Raw genomic sequence first — 21,632 nt, forward strand, 5'->3', positions numbered from 1 at the left:
CTGACGTTTACCTTTGTGTGCATTATATTTTTGTCAGATTTTGCTAAATTGTGTGTGCTATGATTTTTGACTTTTGAAGTAGTTATGTAATCCTGAGAAGCAGAAATACGTTTCCAGTCCCAGCTTGAATTTTAAAGCCTATTGTTTCATTCATTCCTACTAGAAGAGAAGAGATTACGGCAGTACCTGTTTTTTTTCTTGATGTCTCATTCATAATGCATCAAAAAGGCATTGTTTATGTACTTGGTAGGGTCTATTCCTTGCTAAAGTAACCATAGAAAAGATACAGGTTTTGTTAACCTGACAAGCAGTCTGCAAAAGGGAACATGTTGTAAAATGCTTTCCCTCCCTTTTCTCTTTCTTCATCCCCATTCTGCACCCACCTTGAAGTCAGGCTCGTTTTGTTGGGTAATCCCAATACATATTAGGACTTGAAATAAAATAAATGATTCAGTGCAGAAAAATACTGAATTGGGGTGTGTACTGTTTTGGAATGTCTGCATTGATGGAAATGTACTTGAGGATCATCCTGAGTTTTTAGCCGGTTGTATACTATGATTTAATGTAGTCGGGGCCTTGCCAAAGCGCATCGAAAACAATGGGATTTGGATCAGACCTTTAGTTTATATCACTAATTGACAATTCTTCTCTCACCACACAATATGATGATCAGTTCTTGTGATCTCTGAAGCTTTATCCTTCCCCCTATCCATCTGAACTCTGTCAGGGATTGTTTGTGATCCCTCACTTGCTTGTCCCTGCATTCAATTGGTAAAGGGAATGAGGAAGATGCCCGGCTATTTCATTCTTGCTGTCTGTAGGGGAATTCCCTAATCACAGCAAATTTTTTCAAACTGGGAGAATAAAAATATATTCTTTATGACCACAAGCTCAGACTTGTTGAGACCTCAGAATGTTGGAAGCAAAAACAAAATAATGGCAAACAAATTATATTTTTCTAATTTGTTCCAAAAACCTGACAAATTGATGACTAACTCTACCACTATATCTCATTGATGGGTGACAATTATGTCTCCTCTTCAGAAAGTTTTTGGGTTAGGATACATTTCACCTAACTGCACTACCTGAGCAAATCAGTGTGTCTCACTTTGAATGATTACTTACCTCAGAAAAATATTTTACTTTTCTGTGGACTCAAAATAGTAATTTGATTCAATTGTTTGCCCAGTTTACACTACCGATAACTCTCCAAGTTGCTGCATTTGGATGGAGTTCTTTACTACCCTCTACTAAAGCCTTTTGTTTAGTGTTCTGCATAGAATGTTTGCTTGCCTTTTTTCCAGTTATGTGTTTAGAGAAATGAAGATTTCCCAGCTAACGTAGTTGGGCTATTTTTTTGGCAGGTGAAGAGCCCAATCTCCCTGAGATTAAAAAGAATCTGGATGTTGAGATTAGGGGAAGAATGAATGGGTCCAAAAGAGTTTTGCCATTGACTTCAGTGGGGCCAGGATTTAACTCCTGGCCTCTGCCTTGGTGAATCTTTCTCAGGATTTAGGTAACAGAATAAAGAGGCCTCTTCCCCAGTGCAAAATGAAATGTGTCTGACATTGGGTTTGGATTCTTATATACTTTGGAGTATAACCTGCATGACTTAATGGCAAATGTGATCACATCCACCTGACATCATTGTGTAAAAATCTGTTTTGTCATTGAGTGCTTTGGGACCACTCATCGTGATCCATCCCTCTCCAGCTCTTGTTGTAGGCTGTGATCTTCATTCTTGCCAAATGCAAAGCCCCAACCCCACATATGGACAGATTCTTGGGATAAAAGGGGACAGCCAAGATACACCCCGTCTCTTCAAACAATAAATTGTCACAGTAGTGTCCGAGAATCTGTATTGGTGGTTGTCTGGTCAGAAGGAGAGCGTCTGGGAACCAAGGGCCTTCAGGCTTCGTCTAAAAGAAGATTTATGTGAAGTCTGACATTTCTTGGTTTCCAGAGTCCAGGAGTTCTCAACTGACATATGAACCCTCCCTGGATTTAAAACATCTGTATCTATTGCTATGGCCATCCTTTCTAAGGAGGTATGAAAATTGCATCTCTACAATAACATTGAACTAGTCACAATAAATTCATTATGTAAATATACCTGATTTGCAGTGAGGCTTCTAATACATTGGACAGGTAAATCCTCTACTAACCTTGAAGTACTGTATAAAAGAATCCTGTATTTTGTGTCTGCCTAATGGAAGAGATGGATTAAGTAGAATACAGTTGAGGGGGTATACTACATAGGAATGAAGTGTCAAAGTGATGAACTTTTAGTACAGAGCAAAAGGAACTGGACTTTTCTGGATTATAACAGTTTATGTAGTGGCAAAGAACTCTTTCTTCCCAACTAGAAACATTTCCAAGGGAGTTTTAAATGATTCAGTTCACTTCAGTAGCATCTTTGGTTTGTTCTCCATGGTACAAGCTGGTGAATAGAACAAAATCAGACCTCCAGCAGCCGGAGTTCAGTCTCTCTCTTTTTGTTACATTTACAGCTCAAATCTAATCCCAGTGATAATGAGGAAAAGGAAGCCCGGTCTCAGCTGACGAAATCTGATGAGTTGCAGCGTCTGCGTTCACAGGCACTGTCTCTGTATCGTCAGGAGGATTACACGACTGCTATAAGTCTTCTTGATGGGATTCTAGAAGTAAGTTCTACAGGAAATATAATTGAAGAGAAATAAGAATTTCTATCTGTGGTAGACGTGTATGTTTCTTTTTTTAACATAGAACTTTAAAGTCTGCACTGATGCAAAAACCTTGTGTTGCTGGCTGTATCCTACCGAGCACTGTCAACTCCCATTGGGATCGTTGGGAGCTGAGGGTGGTCAACGTCGGGCAGGACAGAGCGCTAAAGAAAGGGAGATTGTGGATTTATGTTGAGGAATTGCTCCATTTTAACCTAGCCTTCTGGTATAGATGACTTTTTGTTAATACTTTTTTGTGCTTAAATTTCTCGTCCTTTCCCTCAGTCCAAAGTTCAGTATTCTTGGGACATGGTGGTTTGAATGGAATTTTACCAGTATGAAAAAGGTGTGTCGCATAATTTAAATTTTCTCAGTCATACTGCAGTTATCCAAGAAACTCACATGCGTTGAACTTAGTACTTAGTATGTGTGTGTGCATCCTCAATGAGAACTGTGTACTTTCCTCACTTCGGGAGGTAGGGGAAACTGGTAAGAGAAAAGTAGTGAAGGATCAAAAATAGTATGCAGCTAAACTACACACTGGTATCCATATGCACATCCGTATCCTCAGATACCTGAATTGTAGTATCCCATCTTGTTGTTTGACTCTTCAGTCAGTGGTCACATATTCAGATGTGGGCAACTCTAAAGTGTACTAGCATGCTGTTTTTTCATTTTTTCTAAAAAATGCAAGAAAACATTAAAAGAAATTCCTGGCCAAGATTTTTACACGCATTCTGTTATGGTGCACAAAACATCTATGCATGACATGCATGTAATATAAGAAATACATGAGACAAAATTAATGTTGCTGTGAGATCCATAATTTTGAATGTTTTCACTCTTGTTTGACATTTAATGATGATGGTAAAGTACTGATAATGCAGAATTGTCAGCCATTATCTGTACTGATTAAATTACACAAATTTGGAATAGAAACACTTGCATTTACATAAATCTAACTTTTTTTGGGTCCAGGATGTAAGTTAAATACCAGAATTAATATTGACATTTTCTGTAAGCTAAAGATTAGGCATGCTTGCTTAATGATAGTTCATTACTGTGCTTCTGAGAACCGTCGTTTATCTACAAAATAAATTACTCTTATTTGCCTTTATACTCAGTCTAGCTAGGACTGAAATTTTATAAATGACTCACGTACAATTCCCTGAGGAAGAATTTTAATAAATAAAAATGTGTATACTCAATTCCTAATTTAAAGTTTGATCTGGTAACCTAGTTGCATCTTGTAACTTAGTTGCACATACTCTCTATTGCTTTATTAAACATTTTAAATACCGTCTTCTCGTATGTCAGAATATGTACACTGCTTTTATGCACCGTTGAAGTTGCTTTGTATGGATATTACAGACAAATCCTTCAAGCCCAAAGCAGTAATAAAAGAATTAGTGGGTTATCTGTTGAAGGTAAATGTAATTATATCTATATTACAATCATACTTGTACAATCTTATTTTGGTCATTATAACTATTCAGAGTAAGGTGCTATCTCCCTGAGTCCCCTTTGTTAGATGTAACAAAATGAGATGCTATTTGAGGGTATATCACATTAACTTCGATCATTTGTCAATTGTAGCATTTATTTCATAACTGTAAAAGAGTCAAAGTGTGGGAAGGGATGGGATGGGGGGAAAGGGGGGATGTGTTATGATTAAACCTAGCCCTGTAAAACTGAGAGTTAAGAAAAACATGAAATGTTTTGGTTTTGATGCCTTGTCATTTTTTGACAGCAAACCAACCCACATATTTATTACAGAAGGAGAAACTCATTTTTTTATATCCGGGAAAAACGTTAACAGTTGATTATTCGAGAGATATGGTTGTTGTCCCCCTCTAAAGCTGTACTGCCAAAAGTATTAAGGACAGACCTGCACACCATGTTGATATAGAAGCCTCCTTCAGATGTCTATTTGGACAGTAGACACCTCAGCCATCACAATTCTTATCTTCCATAGTAATAGGGGGAAGTTGTAATAATTTAGGATTCCAGCCACCCTCCTTCAGGCTCGCACTGTCCCAGTTCTTTCCAGCAGTGGTGAGGGTTCAAGCATGCCTCCCTGAGTGGGCTCATCTGCTGGGTTACAAATCACATTTCTAAATAACTTGTTTTCTGTAATCTGTTGGAGGAATGGCTTTGAAATATCTCTGCTCTCTGGGAAGTGCATTGATGTTAAATTTCAAGCACTCTGCACATGATTAGAACACTGATCCATCACAAGAGGCAATATGAAATTAGGTAGGATTTAAAAACAAGAGAAATGCTTACAGATCAAAGTCTAGCTTTCATTTTGGTTTCTCAAGGTTTGCGTTTGGGATGCAGAGCTGCGGGAGCTTCGAGCTGAATGCTATATAAAGGAAGGAGAACCAGGCAAAGCCATTAGTGACTTAAAAGCTGCTACCAAACTGAAGAATGATAACACTGAAGCCTTCTATAAAATCAGCACAATATACTACCAGCTGGGGGACCATGAACTGTCACTCAGGTAAGTTTACTATTGTATGTAATAGCAAAGATTAAAACACAAAGCCCATGCCAAGGAAGTTTGACCCATCTGCTATAGTGAAATGCATAATGAGTGAGTGGTAGGATTAGTGCAGACACTTTTGTCAACATAGTCGTGTGGAAGTACTCATTGGCCTGTCTCTGTACCGTTCTTGTTTTGTTTCAGTGTTTTTTAGCACAAGATATGGTGCCTGGAACTCTGCATAAGATGTACACTAATAATTAAAATAACCTAATAAAGCCTGGTGTGTGTTGCATCTCTATGGGTAGAGACTGCTGCTCCCCTAGTGGCTCAAAAAAAGCCAGCTAGTCTGTCAAACAAAAGAAAATGGGCACAGTGAAAAATAGTGAGAAAGGAGGAATTAATGAAGAAGGGTGGCCAGATTGGCCAAGAATGAACTGATCCAAATAGAGAAAGGCCTTCCATGGTGGGCTCTTGTGAATGTATTTGGAGAATGTTTCATGGACAGTCTCTAAATGCAAAAACCTACTCTCATATGGATACAGATGAGACTTTGGTGTTGAGACTGGAAACAGTCCAGAGGATCTCAATTGCTTTGAAAAGATTGAAATACTTTGGGTTTAGAGATCAAGGACTCCGTATACGATCAACAGATACTTTGCTTTTCAGTGCCATCTGTATTGTCTTCTCTCTTCTAGTCCCCAGATCATTCAAACCCCATCTGACTTGTACTCAGATTGAAGTTCATTCAGACCAAGTCTGGCTAGAGGTCAGCCTTTGTGCTCTTGTACTTTGACAAGCTGTGATGAATTCAGGGCAGTGAGAAGGCAATGTCCATTGCTTTCACTTGCATAATAAAAGCTGAATAGAGGGCATCATTAGAATCTTCTGGAAGAAAGTCTGCCCCCTGCTATCTGTCACACAGTACTTCTACTGAAAAGCAACTACTGAGTTAGAGATGGGGGAAATTGAGAGAACAGGGAATTGCAGCTTTACTATCCTGAGCAATGTTCCCTCTAATTTTTGACAGGCTGTGCGCGCAAAAAATTTCTTCTGTGCAAATTTTTGTGTGTGTGGTGTTTTGCCGTGCATGCGGGGTTTAGGATCTGTGTGCACGCGCACAGCTTAGAGGGAACAGTGATCCTGAGTTGTCTTTTTAGGTTTCTCTCCCTTCCTTGTTAGTAGAGTGGATGTCAGAATGGATGGATGAGGGCAGGGATTTTGGAAACCTCAAATGAGTGTGGTTTTCTACTTAAGCCTGGGTATTTATTTCATGCTAGCATGGATCCCCTTCCAGCAGATATGGTATCTCTAAGGGTGAAGATTGTATCCCCTCCTGGCCCCCCACTTTTTTGAGTGACCTTGGATAGCTATACATCAGTGAACCCCACTTGTTGGGGTGTGGATCAGCATTCACATCGCACTCCCTGTCAGTGCCTGGGCCAGGGAAGCTAATGATCCAACAGGTGGACCAAATTCAGTGATGAATCCCGGTCATGGGCCACCTGAGGCATGTTGTGCATATTCTAAGAAGAAGACCACCCCACTTGTTCTCTTTTCTTCAAGTATACAGAGATTATTTTGTCTCCTAGGACATTCAGGCCACATCAATTTTCTTCCCATTCATGGCCAAATCCAAGCTGTAAGTGCAATTAAGCAAAACACTGAAACATACAGTGGAGAGAAGTTATCCATAAAAGCAAAAAGAAGCATCTGCACTCACTTTTCTGGGATGTGAAAAGCATGCTAGAGTGCGTCAGGAGATCGTTAGAAAGATAAAAGTTTTGTAGCTCCCGGACTTCATGAGTTAAGTTACTACTATTCCTCAGGCCCCCAAGTTCATGTCTGTTCCTCTGTTTGTCCCTTCCTCCTTAGGTTGTCTTGGCTTCATGCAGTAAGGACTTTACTTTGCTCTCAGCAGAGACATATGTCAGCATTTTCATTATCCTTTTGAGACATGACATAAGACATGACAGGATGACAGCTGTACCAATCCAAGACTTTCCTTATTAGACCACTGCATTTTGAGAATTTCAAAGAACACTGGCCAATTTTAAAATATAGTGTTCCTGCTGGATGGGTTCTAGGCAAATAAGCATTCTCTGAAGACGTCTTTTGACTCAAGTATCCGAGTCCCATCAGAGTGGTCAGTTCTGGTTTAGGAGGCGTACAATGTTTTTATGCTTACATTGACTGTAATGGTATGTGTGGAGTAAGAACATACTCAAAAATAAGTCATCAGAGATAGCTGTGACAAATAACTATCAAATGCCAGACAAAACAGTTGAAAATATACACTAGAGAACAATCTAATGTAATATATAGTATAACTTTATGCGGAGTATAAATTTCTGGCAACATAAAGTAATGGGGAAAAAAGCTGTAAACTCAGGATGGTTTTCATTAATTTTCACACGTTAACATGCTCTTGAATGGAAGAGAGAATGCAATGCAGAAAAATCTGTCACTCCAGACAGCTTTTTAAAAATACTGTCCTCTACTTCTATTTGAAATCCCTTAATGTTTCTTTTTCCTACATGAAAAGTGAAGTCCGAGAGTGTCTGAAACTTGACCAGGACCATAAGCTGTGTTTTTCTCACTATAAACAAGTAAAGAAACTTAATAAGCAAATCGAGTCAGCAGAGGAACTCATCAGAGAAGGCAGGTAAGAGCACTAGACATTTACTGAATGATACCAATGCTATGACTCCTCCTGAAGCAGTAAAACTTCACAGGTTTGGAGATAGTTTGCTTTGTTTTGTGTTTGTCATGTGGGATTGAACACTGGGCATGGCCATGAGAATTTCAATTTAAAAATACACACCAACCCACCTGTACCATCAGCAGCATTTGTTCCTTCTTATTGTTACCTGCTTCCCTTCCTACTCTCCATGGCCTATTGCCATTTTAGTTTGTTCTTTGCATGAAATAAATTATAAGATCAAGGCACAGACAATGTTTGTATTCAGCTCTCAAATGTCATAGCGCCATATAACTAATAAATAAAGATCAATGCTACTACAAATTGTCCCTTGATAATAGGTGTGCCAAGCAAATGGGGCTCCCCATCCCAACCCTTAGATGTGATTAATAGTCTTTTTTTTTTAATTTCTGCTCCTTGCTGCTTCTCAGTTTTGTATGATTTACTGTCAAACACATAACCGTAGTTGTGCTATGCACAGTGATCGAGTGGAGGTAGCTCTTCATCATTTATCTGGATTTGAAATGTAGTGTGGTAGCAGATTTCTTTTTTAACTTTGAGAATGAAATCTGGAATGTGCATTTCTTATACTTAGTAGTATGTGTGTAGGAAAACTAGTTTGCTTTACGGTACTGCAAAATGACAAAGAAAGCAAAATTTTATCAGCAGAGTTGCTGATAAATATTAAAAAAAATCAGTTCAGTTTTTGAGTAATTTTATTGGTTTACTGTGTGGCGTCTCTGGAAAGCTGTATGTGGTTATTCATTTCACCGGTAAATTCAAGTGTCAGTGCTGTTAATCTGAGTTAAATGTTGTCTTTTAATGCATCAGTGTTTAAAGGTGGAGATCTCAGCATATTTGCAAATAAAGTATCACCACAGCCTTCAAATACATTTTTCATGAGTTTGTCATGACTCGGAAAGCAAGAAAATTACTGGAGCCTTGAAAGTTGCTATATATGTAATGTGCTCAGAACTTTTCTTCGGTATGCTAACACGCACAACAAACAAAATTAAAATAACTCTCTCTGATGGGATGCCAGCCTTAATTCATCCCACGTTTGTTTGAAGGGGCCTGAGACCAGCTCACAATGAGGTGCATAGTAATGTATTGTTTGAGCTCCTGAATCTAGGCACTATGTGATTAGTTAGGGATGTAATGGAAACTTTAACCCTGCACTTCTGTTTGTGTTTCAGAAAAATCTTACATTTCAGACAAATGTTAGTTTTTGTGCATTTAAAAACATAAACCTTGGTTCAGCTCTTTAAGCTGTTGGGAGTCACAGGAGCATGATAGTCACTCTCTTTTGGTTCACTTGAATTGTTCATCAAATGATGCTTTCATTCTGGAGCCTCCTTGAATATGAAAGTATGCAAAGGAGCATTGTCATGAACACTGCAGAAAAACAGACAAGCCACTGGAAATGTGATTTAACTAGTCATAACTTTATTAAGTAACACATCTGGGAACTCTCCAGCAATAACTCATCCAGTGCAGGTTGTTGTACCTGTGTAATCTGTTCCCCAACTGACCTGATCCCAGCCCATAGCTGGGACTCCACTGCCTTACCCTTATGTGAGGTTTAAGGGGGTTATCTTCTCACTGTACTGGACCTTAGGAGCACCAACTCCATGCTCACCTTTTTTAGGAGATGCTTTCTCCTAATCTCATCTAATACCACTTTTTCAGGGAACTAGACTCCCTCTTGAACAAATACCTGCACTCGGCACCTGTTAAGTAGCAACAGTGTGAATTTTTCAACATAACCTAACCACAGGATCCCTGGGCTGCTGAAAGGAAGGCAAAAAGGTCATTCTGCTTGGCCAAGCTGGCAGTGTGGGAAAAATTCTTTACATGATACCCACAGCAAGGCCCCAAAACTCTGTCCTCCTGTAACCCCAAGGCAGGGAGGGAGGACTTTTTCTTCCTAATGCAGAATGGTGCTTCCAGGTGGGGGCAGGGGGAGAGCTTATAAGCCTTCCCCTTTCCGTGTGTGGGAGCTAATAGGCTTATGCTGCATGCATCTGTCCAATCAATCAACCAAAGAGCCCCCTCCTCTTCTCAAACCCATGAAGAGGGGATGGGGGTGAAGCTCTTAAAGGGGCTAAGGGTTTTCTTTCTCCTGCTGGCCCAGGCACAGCCTCTGAGGCTGAGAGAGGCATTGCAAGAGATGCACATCATCCCAAACAAAACAAATTGCCCAGTGACAGTTTCCAAGTTACTTTGTATGAGTTATTACATTTAATGACCACTGAAGAATTGATACAGTTGCTTAGAAAATAATTGTGTTTAAATACTCAGTTTATTTTCACAATTAAAATAGGTACACAGATGCCATCAATAAATATGAATCTGTAATGAAAACTGAGCCAAAGGTCCCTATTTACACTCTTCGTGCCAAAGAAAGGATCTGTCACTGCTTCTCAAAGGTAAAAAAGAACATTTTTACCCTTGTGAGTAAATAATATTTTGCAAGAAAACCAAACACAAACATTTTTCCTTCCCCTTTCCAGAATGAGCAGGCTGCTGAGGCCATAAAAGTTTGCACAGAAGTTCTGCTGCTGGAACCAGCTAACGTGAATGCTTTAAAGGACAGAGCAGAAGCCTATTTATTAGAAGACCAATATGAGGAAGGTAAAACTTTTGTCTTAAGTTTTATGATTTCAAACTTTAAAGAATACTACAAGAATAATTCCTCCAGACCTATACACAACTTCTGCTTCAGTGTTACTGGCAATCTTCACAAATGGTTGGATGCTACAGTACGTTTTGTGGCATCCAATCAGTGCTGATACTTGGGTTTTTTTTTAACTGAATTGTTATTAAGACAGCAGTACATGCCTATCTTTATCCTATGCAAAAATGTCTTAAAAGCATATGATAAGCTAAGGGCAATTAAGGGCTTGTCTACAAGACACAGCAAAGTGTGCCAGAGGAGTTCTTAACTTAATACTCTTAATTGCCCCATGTAGGTCTTGCTGGCATGCTCTGAAAAGTGCCAGGACTACATTAACAGAAATTAGGTATCTTTTAGAGCACACCAGCAGGGCCTACACAAGGCAGTTAGAGCACTTTACAAATCCTACTCAACGACAGTGGTTTGCTGGTGCTACGTAGACAAGTCCTTAGATGGTTAGAGGTTTGATGTGACATATTGGAGAGATTGCAAAGACTAGATTTATTAAGCCTTCAAAGAAGAATTAGAAGAGACTTAATTGGAGTACAGTATTCAGCTTCCACTATGCCCTTGTCAATTTTGATGACCCCTTTCTTTCTTTTTATGCTGCCCCCAAATATGAAATAAGGGATACATAATGAAATTAGATGTCAATATAGACCTAATAAAGATAAATGATGTTTGATGCATCAGCCTATGGAATTTACTGTCACTAGAAATAGTTACTGATGATGGATTTTCAAAATAAATGGATAACTTTATAGCCATTAATAACATTTCAAGCTATGTAAAAGGAGGTAGTAATAAAATGTCATGGTTTGGTGAGCTAATTTCCTTTAGTGGGTAGGAGGGTCCCCATGCTGCCACTCCCTCAAATATAGCACAACATAACCTGCTACATATATTCTGAGATGGGACTAATCTTCTGAAGTGTTGCTCAGAGGAGGACTGTGAATAGGGTTATAATGCCTAAGCAGCAGTGACTAGATTCAGTGCACTTGCATAGAGAATAGTTGGACAGAGAGCCTCTGGGAGGGGACCATGCTTAGAATTGACATTCACTATGTCTTTAAGAAGGTACAGTGTGTACTTTCTTCCAGTGCTAGGTTCACTGCACTCTGGTCATGCCAACAGGACTCCTGATCATGCCTCTCTTGAGGTGTGCAGCACTAATTGTTCTTATCCCTTCCACTCTTTCTTCACTAGAGAACTTACATGCCTGTATTTTTACTATTTGCAAAATCTAAAAAAGTTAGTCCCTTTTAAAAAAAAAAAAAAAAAGTGTTACTAACCTTTCTGTAACTGTTCTTCGAGATGGACACATGCAACACATTTCAAACAACAACAGTTACAGAAATATTAGTAACTGTTCTTCGAGTGCTTGCACATGTTCATTCCAGTGTAGGTGACTCTCAAGCAGTTGCGGAGGAGGTGGGCTCTGAGTTCAAGAACAAGCTGATTGCAAGACTGAATGGCCAAAGTTGGCATCATCTCTGGCCTGCTGGGTGATGGCATAGTGTATTGAGAACATGTGCACCGAAGACCAGGTTACTGCCCTGCAGATGTCCTGAATAGCAACTTGTCCTAGGAAAGTGGCCAACGAGGCTTGCGATCTTGTGGAATGAGTGGTCAGGTTAGCTAGAGGAGGAATACTGAGCAGCTTGTAACATGCACGAATGTATGATTTAATCCGGGATGAGATTCTCTGGGTGGAGATGGGAAGGCCTTTCAGCCTCTCAGCTCTCGATATAAGCAACTGCGTTGAAACAGCTTGGTTCTTGGTATATAGAATGCCAAGGCACGTTTAACATCTAAGGAGTACGGATGTTGCTCCTCCCTGTTCACATGCGGCTTTGGGAAGAACACTGGTAGGAAGATTGCTTGATTGCAGTGGAATTGCGAAACCACTTTCGGGAGGAACACTGGGTGCAGATGCAGCTGCACCTTATTCCTAAAGAGGATCGTATATGAAGGCTTCGATGTGAGAACACAGATTTCCAAATCCCTTCTGGCTGAGGTGATGGCCACTAAGAAGGACACTTTCCAGGAGAGATGAACCAACGAGCATGTTGCAAGCAACTCGAACGGGGGAGCTGTAGCTTTGATAAGACAAGGTTTAGGTCCCAGGGAGGAATAGGCTCTCTTACCTGGGGGTATAACCTCTCCAAGCCTTTAAGAAAACTAATAACCATCTCATGCAAAAAGACAGACTGGTGGTTGACCTGGGGATGGAAGGTTGATGTCGCTGCTAGGTGAACCTTGACTGAAGAAATAGCCAGACTCTGTTGTTTGAGATGCAAAAGGTACTCCGACATAGTTGCAATGAGGACTGTGTGTGAGCAGAACTCTGCGTTGGGAGGACCAGATGGAGAAGTGCTTCCATTTTGCAAGGTAAGTAGTCCTGGTGGAGGGTTTTCTACTGCCTAGCAGGACTCCATGGACTTGCTCGGAGCAAACTTGCTCCTCAGGGTTCAGCCATGGAGCTTCTAGGCTGTCAGATGAAGAGAGCTGAGGTTTGGGTGGAGAAGCCGATTGGTCTTGGGAGATCAGGTCGGGTGTAGCGAAAGCAGCAGTCCGGTGTCCATCAAGAGGCCTAAAAGGGTGGCGAACCAATGCTGCCTGGGCCATGCCGGGGCTATGAGAATTACCCACGCCCAGTCCCACTTGATCTTCATCAGAACCTTGCGTTATCTGTATGGGGGAAAGGCATAATACAGGTGATCTATCTATGATAGCAGGAAGGCATTCATAAGAGACCTTGGGCTGTGGCCTTGCAGGGAACAGAACTGGTTCCTGTTGTTGTAGGTAGCAAACAGGTCTATAAGAGGAGTCCCCCACCACTGGAAAATGCCCTCTGCAATGTCTGGCCAAAGGGACCATTCATGGTGAGAGAAGAAAGACCTGCTGAGGTACTCTGCCAGCTGGTTCTGCTTTCCTGGTAGGTATGATGCCTCAAAATGGATTGAATGCGTTATGCAGAACTCCCATAGCTGGATTGCTTCCCGGCATAAGGGGAAGGAGTCAGCTCTGCCCTGCCTGTTGATATAGAACATGGCAGTCATGTTGTCCAGGAGAACTGAAATTACATTGTTCATAATGTGGGGCAGGAATGCTTGGCAGGCTAGATGGACTGTCCTGAGCTTTCTTACATTGATATGAAGAGAGAGCTCTTCTGGAGACCATAGGCCTTAAGTCTTGAGGGCCCCTAAGTGGGCTCCCCAATGCTGACACATCCGAGACTAGAGAGTGGGGCCACAAAAAGGGCATTCCCGCACCGACCATGCAGTCGTTCAGTCACCAAGTCAGTGAACCACAGACTTGAGCAGGCATAGTGAGCACTGAATCCAGATGATTCTGGGTAGGTGAATACACCCTGGCCAGCCACACTGGGAGAGGTCTGAGAGACAGCCTCATGTGTTGCACTACAAAAGTGTATGATGTCATGTGGCCCAGAGGACTCAGACATTTTTGAGCTGTTATTGACCTGGTGGGTCTGAAAGGACCTTATCAAAAAAGTAATTGTCTGAAACCGGTCTTCCAAAAGCAAGGCTCTTTCCTGAATGGAGTTGAGAACTACACCAATGAACTCTATCCTCTCCACCAGGACAAAGGATTTCTGTGTCCTTATCAGTATGCCTAGGGCCCAGAAGGTTAATTGGATGAGATGGATGTTGGATTCCACCTGAGCTCTTGACTGGCCTTTGACTAGCCTGTTGCCAAGGTATGGGAAGGCATGCACTCCCTGTTTCCTGAGGAAAAGCTGCCCCCACTGCCATACATTTGGTAAAAACCTGTGGAATGGCTGACAGGCCGAATGGAAGCACTGCAAACTGGTAATTTACTTGGTTCACGACAAATTTTAGGAAACTTCTGTGGCCTCAGAAAACTGATATGTGGAAGTATACGTCCTTTAAATTGAGGGTGGCATACCAATCCCTCTGCTCCAGAGAGGGAATGATGGAATCCAGAGAGACCATGTGGAACTTTAAGTTCTTGAGATAGCGGTTGAAACAACGCAAGTCTAGGATAGGTCTGAGACCACCCTTAGCTTTCAGGATTAGGAAATAACAGGAATAGAACCCCTTTCATCTGAAGTGATGCAGAATCTCTTCTATGGCTCCCACCCAAAGGAGGGATTGGACTTCTTGTACCAAAAGTTGCTTGTGAGAAGGGTCCCTGAAGAGGGAGAGTGGGAAGTCAGGATAGACACAGACTGGAGGGTGTATACCACTTCTATTGTGGTGAGTACCCAAGGGTCTGAAGTAATGAAAGTCCAAGGTCTGAAGAAGGTGGGACAAGCAGTTCGAAAACAGGGGTAATTGGATCCAATATTGCAGGGATTGAGTGGTCTACCTCAAGCATTTTGTCAAAAGGAGTGCTTCAAGTTCTCTGACTGTCTGGGGGTGGCCTGCATCAGCCCTGCTGTGAAAGCCGGTGGCGGTCTACACCTGAACCCCTTGTTCTTCCTCCTCTGCAGGTCCTGTCTGGCTGGGCAAAGTAACGGCAGTCTGTTGGGGCCTGTAATGCTTCCTGGATGCCACTGGGGTATATAGCCCCATGGATTTCGGAGTCGCCTTAGAATCCTTAAGCCTGTAGAGCCTAGCATCAGTTTGCTCCAAAAAGAATGAGGACCCTTCAAAGGGGAGGTCTTGGAGGGTTTATTGTACCTCCAGGGGAAAACCCGATGACTGCAACCATGAGCTTGTGTGTGTGGTTGCTGCTGTGGCCATAGATCTGGCCACAGAATCAGCCACATCCAGGCCACCTGCTTTGGTAAGTCTTGGTAAGCCTTGTGGTCATCTTGCAGAGGGGACACACCCAATGCCACCACAGCCTCATCTGGGGAAGAGGAGGCTAGGACTGGCTGAAGGGTCACCCACCCCACCCTTTGTATCAGCCGGGACCTGTGGGGCCTATTCTTGAGGCTCAACGCTGGGCTCGGTACCGGAGTCTGGATCTGGGGTCTCATGGCGAGGTACGAGAAGTGCTCTGCTTTATACCGCCCATACGAGTGCACAGCACCAGAGGGCACTAGAGGCAACCTGACAGATACCACTACGGGAAAATATTCCAGCAACTGTGCTCAGGACATGCTCACATCTACATTGGAATGGACATGTGCAAGCACTCGAAGAAGAAAATGTTTTACTTTAAACTCTTAGTTGATAGCAGTGTACTGTAGATGTACTTGGCATTCAGTAAAAATGAGCAATCTGTTACACCAAGTCTGTAATATTCATTTGTAAGAATTCATGATGGGACGTACCCTTTCATGTTCTATGGAGCAAATTAATTACACTGGTGCTTAGCATTATGGGGCAATAAAGCAGTGTAATGGAGAAGTCCCTGCATTTTCATTATCCTCAGCAGATGCAGTAGTGTATATATTATGGGCTGATATAGCCTGCTGTGTTTTTAAGTGACTGGACAAAGTATTAAGCAGCGGCAAAGTGCTTTGGTTCAAGTGACAAATCCGTGGGGCTAGCAGATGACCTAGCCATACAAGAATGAATAGAAATCTTATTTGTGCTTTGTTTGTAAAAGATAGTGTGAACCACTGGGGCATCAGAAGTATTCTTTCTAGCTTTTGTTTTTGAATACCTTACTTGAAACAAAATCACACTCTTGTCAAGTGTTTAATATAAATTGGCTAGCACCTCCTGCTGTCTTGCACAGAAACAGCAAAAAGATAAATGTAACACCTGCTGAGAAATAACATCTGCTTGAAAATAATCTTGATGTAAAGACTTTTCTTACTTAGGAAACATAAGACCTATAATGAGACTCTCAAGATTATACCACAGTGAAGGGGAAAATGCTCATTACACATAAAATGCAAATTAGGTCTACTGAAGAATATTAAAATTTGAAGTCTAAGTATTTCATTTATTACTTTATGGCAATAATTCAATTTTCTTATGAAGAAATGCTTTGTTCTTCTAAAAGAAGAAATCAAATCTAGAAAGAATACTTCTAATGCCCCAGTGATTCAACATGCTATCTCTTATGAACAAAGCACAAAACAAACTGCATACCTCTTCAAAATGCCTAATCCCTTTGCACAAAGTCATTACAGTATTTTGCTTATGTATTTGATAAAGACTGCATGCTGTTGAAATAAAAACAGTATTCATCTGATGAAGTCAAAGTAGAAACATATATATTATGTATGGGATTTAAAAGTAAAATTTTATTTATATACAATATTGTTTCTTCCTAAACAAATATAACAGTATGGTATGTAAATGTGTGCATAGATTTCAGATGATTAGCTGTTCTATTGCCATAATAAACCCATGTAAAAGGGGGCCTTGTAGCATATGCTGCTTGGGAACCAAGGGCTGAAAACAACTGCACATTGAAGATAGGTCCTATGTAATGCAACCTCCAACTGCATTAAGTATTTGAGACTAGTGGTATAACTGCGGTCACCTCTCTTTCCAGTGCTAATGGTTGCAACCTGCCTGCCAGTTGCTGTATACATCCTAGCTGCAGAATGCTCTCATTATGCCTTTGCCTCTTCTCTATTTCTCTTTTGTTGCTGAAGCATAGATTCCAAAGCCATAGGACTATGGTGATAATCTAGTCTGACGGCCATAGGATTAGCTGAATTAATTCCTGTTTAAATTACAGCATATCTTTTAGGCAGAATATCCAATCTTGATTTTAAACTTGCCAGTTAGGGAAAATCCACCATTACCCTTGGTAAATTATTCCAATGGTTAATTATTCTCACTGTTAAAATTTTTTGCCTTATTTATTTCGTGTCAAAATTTCTCTAGCTTCACCTTCTAGCCATTGGATCTTGGTATACCTTTGTCTGCTAGATTGATAAAGGGTTTTTAAGAATTTTGTTCCCCATGTAAGTATTTAAGGCCAGAGCTACAAAGGAATGTAGGTGCTGCTGAGATCCATAATCCCCTGCATGGCTGCTGCCTAATCCCGTAGGCATCTAAATTGGTGCCTACATTTTTGCTGTAAAAGTCCGCCATGTATCTGTTTCTGCCCCTGGGCATGCACGCTGCTTTCTCATTCTAGGCACCTGGATGAAGTCCCAGCATGAGCCACAAACTAGATAAACTAGATACAGACTAACACGGCTGCTACTCTGAAACTAGATAAAGACAGGTGTTCTCCCACCTATTTTGCATACAGGGCCCAATTTGCATGCTTAGAGCATGCCTACCAGATGAAAAGCCCATTTAAAATCAAGGAGGTGGAGGTTTGGTGCTGTAGTAATAACTGGGCCTACAGATTTACGCTAATGGTTAGCTCAGCTGTAAAAAGTAAGTAAAAGTTCATAAAATGTCATTGTAACCTATAACAATAAAATGTTCATGGGGAAAAAGTGCTAAAGGGAGACAAAAAACGTAATTAGTCCAAACAAAAAGGCCTATTAATAGAACTCAAGGCCTGTGTTAAAATCATTCCTAGTAAATAAGAGACATGTGGGACCAGAAACGGATGAACCCAAATTGGTGTGCCAGAAATAAGGCCTAACTGGTAAACAAAATAATAAAAGGACAGTCTGTTCCACCTGCTACTCCCTTTTGGAGCCCTTACAAAGAGGCTTAAGGTGGAGAGGGAGAAGAAATTTTTTTACCATCACCACAGATGCAGTGGACGGATTTTGGGGTGACACCAGACCTTAATACTCCACTGGGATGCTAGACCATTATCGCTGCACCAGTGAGGACCCCAGCCTAATGTGTGAGATCCTACTCTTTCTTCTTCTCCTTTGTGGGTCCCTTTCTGTCCTGCAGTGTCTTCCTCCTATACACTCTCTCTGCTTTTTATCTGATCCTGAAATCAACTGCACGGCACCCGCACCACAAGCTTTGCTCTGCCTGAGGACCAGTGAAGGAGAGGGACCTGCCAGGCCAACCAGATGGTGTCTCTGCCTAGGCAGGTGACTTGGGGTACAGAGTAACAGCTATTGTGATGGACCTTGCAACCTAAAGCACCTGTCCATGACTCATATGCCCCCCTGTATCCTGAGAACATCAACAAAATCCATATACCCTCCATCTTTGCTATCCTATCTCTTCACCCCCTTGTGTTTCTGTTTTGTCAAAAGCAGAAAAGTGACTCATTTCAGATTCAGAAGTGAACCACAGAGCTAACCTTCCCCACTAAAAGGGACTGTTTAACAAAATAAGACACTAACCCAGTGGTTCTCAAACTTTTCTACTGGTGACCCATTTCAAATAGCAAGCCTCTGAGTGCGACCCCCCCTTATAAATTAAAAACACTTTTTTATATATTTAACACCATTATAAATGCAGGAGGCAAAGTGGGCTTTGGGGGGGAGGCTGACAGCTCATGACCCCCTGAGGGGTCCTGACCCCCAGTTTGAGAACCCTTGCTCTAACCAATATTCATCCTCCTGAAAAACACTTTAATACAGAGGTCCCCAAACTGTGGGGAGGAATGTTTGGGAGGCGCAGCTGGAGCCTGGGCCAGCCCTCACCATGGGCCAGGCGGGAGCGCCACCCAGCTCTGATCCTGGCCCTGTGCCCAGGGCCCCAGCCTTGGCCCCCTTGCCCCTCTCCATGTCCCCACCTCTTGTAGCTGCGGTGGTGCTCCTGGTCCTGGTTCCAGGGAGGGCGGGAGGGCATGGACAGGGATGAGAGAGAGAGTGTGTGTGTGTGTGAGAAAGAAGTAGTTTGGGACCACTGCTGTAATAGGTTTTGATTAACTTTGTTTTGTATTGTCACTCAATTTTGCTTTTTGCCTTGTTTTAATCAAAACATTTCTAACCTGTGGCATGTGTTTTCTCATGTGTTTGCCATGGTAGTGAGGAGGCTGAGGTCTCTCCATACCAAACCTTGTTTATCACTGTCCAATAGTGCTAGGCTCATGTTAACACCTTTTACCTTCTGGCCCATATATTCTATCTAAAGTAATACAACAGTGCCTCCCTTATAACTGTTATCCCAGCGGTTAGAGCACGTACTCGGGAGGTGTGGGAGCCCTGGGTTCAATTCCCTCTTCTCTGCCTGATAGAGAGAAAAGCTTTGAATAGGAGTCTCCCATCTCTCAGGAGAGCACCCTAACCTAATAGAGTTGTGGGCTATTCTGATGCGGGGCTCCCTCTCTCTCTCTCTCTCTCCTGCTGAAACTCTTCCACTGTGGAATACCTACCACCTCTGGCATTTCTTGCAAGGCGCCTGAGCTGAGTAGATCGCAGGCAGAGGAGAGGCACCTCCTGCAACCCAGACTTTGGCATCAAACTCTGTGGGAGGGTTGAGGCTTAGGACACACCTTTCATTATTGCCCACTGGTGAGTTTAGGGAGCTTCACACCTAGAATGCTGGCTTTTGTGGATTCTATTTTCAGTTGCCTGTCTCTCCCTTTGCATTGCACAGAGAGCCTAAGCTTTGAGGATTCCTGTGATTTTTATAAAAGTTGAGTATTACAACACTGAGGGTAGCAGCACCTAAGTCCTTTTGGGGATCTGGGCCTTACATACTGTGATCAAGTGATCCCTTATCTTTCTCTTGTTTAAGCAAAACTGTTCAAGTCTCTGGAGTCTGTCACTATAAGGCATGTTTCCCACTCTTTTATTCAGTGGACCCTACAAGGAAACTTTGTTCTGACCAACCACTAAGTCCCATTTCCTCCCTTCCCTACCCATTCAAAAAAGTGCTTGATCCTGACTTTCCTTAGATCCATTTAGGGCCCCACTTCAATCAGAGTCTAAAATTAAAGTCAGGATCTTCACATAATCCCTCTCCCAACAAGTACTCGGTCCTGAATTCCTTCTCTCCACCCTCTTTGCCCCATCCCAAACAAGAACTAGATCCAGACTTCCTTCTGATGCCATGGGATGCTGCCAGTTTCCAGGTGTCGTCCATATTCGAAGGATTAAAAACTACAAGTTAATTTCCTTGCTTTGGTGAGTTAGGCCTTGCCTACACTGAGTTAGCCAGGAGTGCAAACCCCTTGGTATAGACAAGATTTACTCTGGGGCATCACAATTTATTCCAGAGTATCTGAGGGATTCCAAAGTGCATTAAGAAACCATAGGCAGATAAATCAATGAACTTCATTGAGTAGGAGTCAGAATACAGTTCTTGGCTGATACTTACAAATACCAAGGAAAATATGACAAAATTAAGACTTTTTTCATGAAGTTTTAGCAATTAGTTTTGCTGCTCACAAATAATAGTGGCAAAACATCTGAGTTCTAGGGATAGGGTTAGTACTTAATCTAAATTGAGTGTTTTTTTTTTAAGTAAGGTTGATTTAGTGAGGTATATAATATGGTCTTACATTTTTTATGGGCAGCTATTCAAGATTATGAGACTGCTCAGGCCAACAGTGAAAATGACCAACAGATTCGTGAAGGCCTAGAGAGAGCCCAGAGGATGTTGAAGCAATCTCAGAAGAGAGATTATTACAAAATTTTAGGAATAAAAAGGTGAGATGAATGTCCAAATGTTTTTACATCGGGGTGGGCAAACTTTTTGGCCTGAGGGCCACATCGGGGTTCCAAAACTGTATGGAGGGCCAGGTAGGGAAGGCTGTGCCTCCCCAAACCCTATCCGTCGCTTCCCACATCCTGCCCCCTGACTGCCCCCCTCAGAACCTCGACCTCTCCTACCCCCCCTACTCCTTGTCCCCTGACCAACCCCACCCCCATCCAATGCCCCCTGCTCCCTGACTGCCCCGACCCCTATCCCTGCCCCTTTCAGAATGCGGCCCTGCGAACACGGGCAGAGAACTCAGGAGGAGCAGGGGCAGCTGCGCAGCAGGAAAGAAGTGGCGGTTTCCCCTTCAAAGCGCCGCTTCTCTCCGTCTGGCTGCACTGGCGCCCGGTGTTCCTCCTGAGTCCTCCGCCCGCGTTCACCGTGCTCCTGCCACCTGCACAGCCCGCCTGATCCCCTGAGGATGCAGGTGAGCCTCCCCTCCTGCTCTCTCCTGCCCCCGCAGTGCAGCCCCCTCCTGCGCTGGCGGTGCGGTGCGCTGAGGCTGCGGGAGAGGTGGGATAGCAGGGGAGGGGCTGTAGGCTAGCCTCCCCAGCTGGGAGCTCAAGGGCTGGGCAGGACGGGCCCGTGGGCTGTA

The 21,632-nt window shown here is 42.4% G+C and overlaps 1 protein-coding gene across 1 annotated transcript in view; it reads left to right on the forward strand.

The window, feature by feature from the left end:
- The window catches only part of DNAJC3 (DnaJ heat shock protein family (Hsp40) member C3), a 67,399-nt gene that overhangs the window by 37,289 nt on the left and 8,478 nt on the right, over window positions 1–21,632 (forward strand). Inside the window, exons 5-10 of the mRNA XM_077812721.1 lie at window positions 2,511–2,663; window positions 5,024–5,205; window positions 7,733–7,852; window positions 10,212–10,317; window positions 10,402–10,522; window positions 20,856–20,988. Coding sequence (XP_077668847.1) covers window positions 2,511–2,663; window positions 5,024–5,205; window positions 7,733–7,852; window positions 10,212–10,317; window positions 10,402–10,522; window positions 20,856–20,988 — 815 coding nt within the window. The remainder of the gene's footprint in view (window positions 1–2,510; window positions 2,664–5,023; window positions 5,206–7,732; window positions 7,853–10,211; window positions 10,318–10,401; window positions 10,523–20,855; window positions 20,989–21,632) is intronic.

Source organism: Eretmochelys imbricata, chromosome 1 (genome assembly GCF_965152235.1).
Source record: "Eretmochelys imbricata isolate rEreImb1 chromosome 1, rEreImb1.hap1, whole genome shotgun sequence".
In the NCBI taxonomy this organism is placed as follows: Eukaryota; Metazoa; Chordata; order Testudines; family Cheloniidae; genus Eretmochelys; species Eretmochelys imbricata.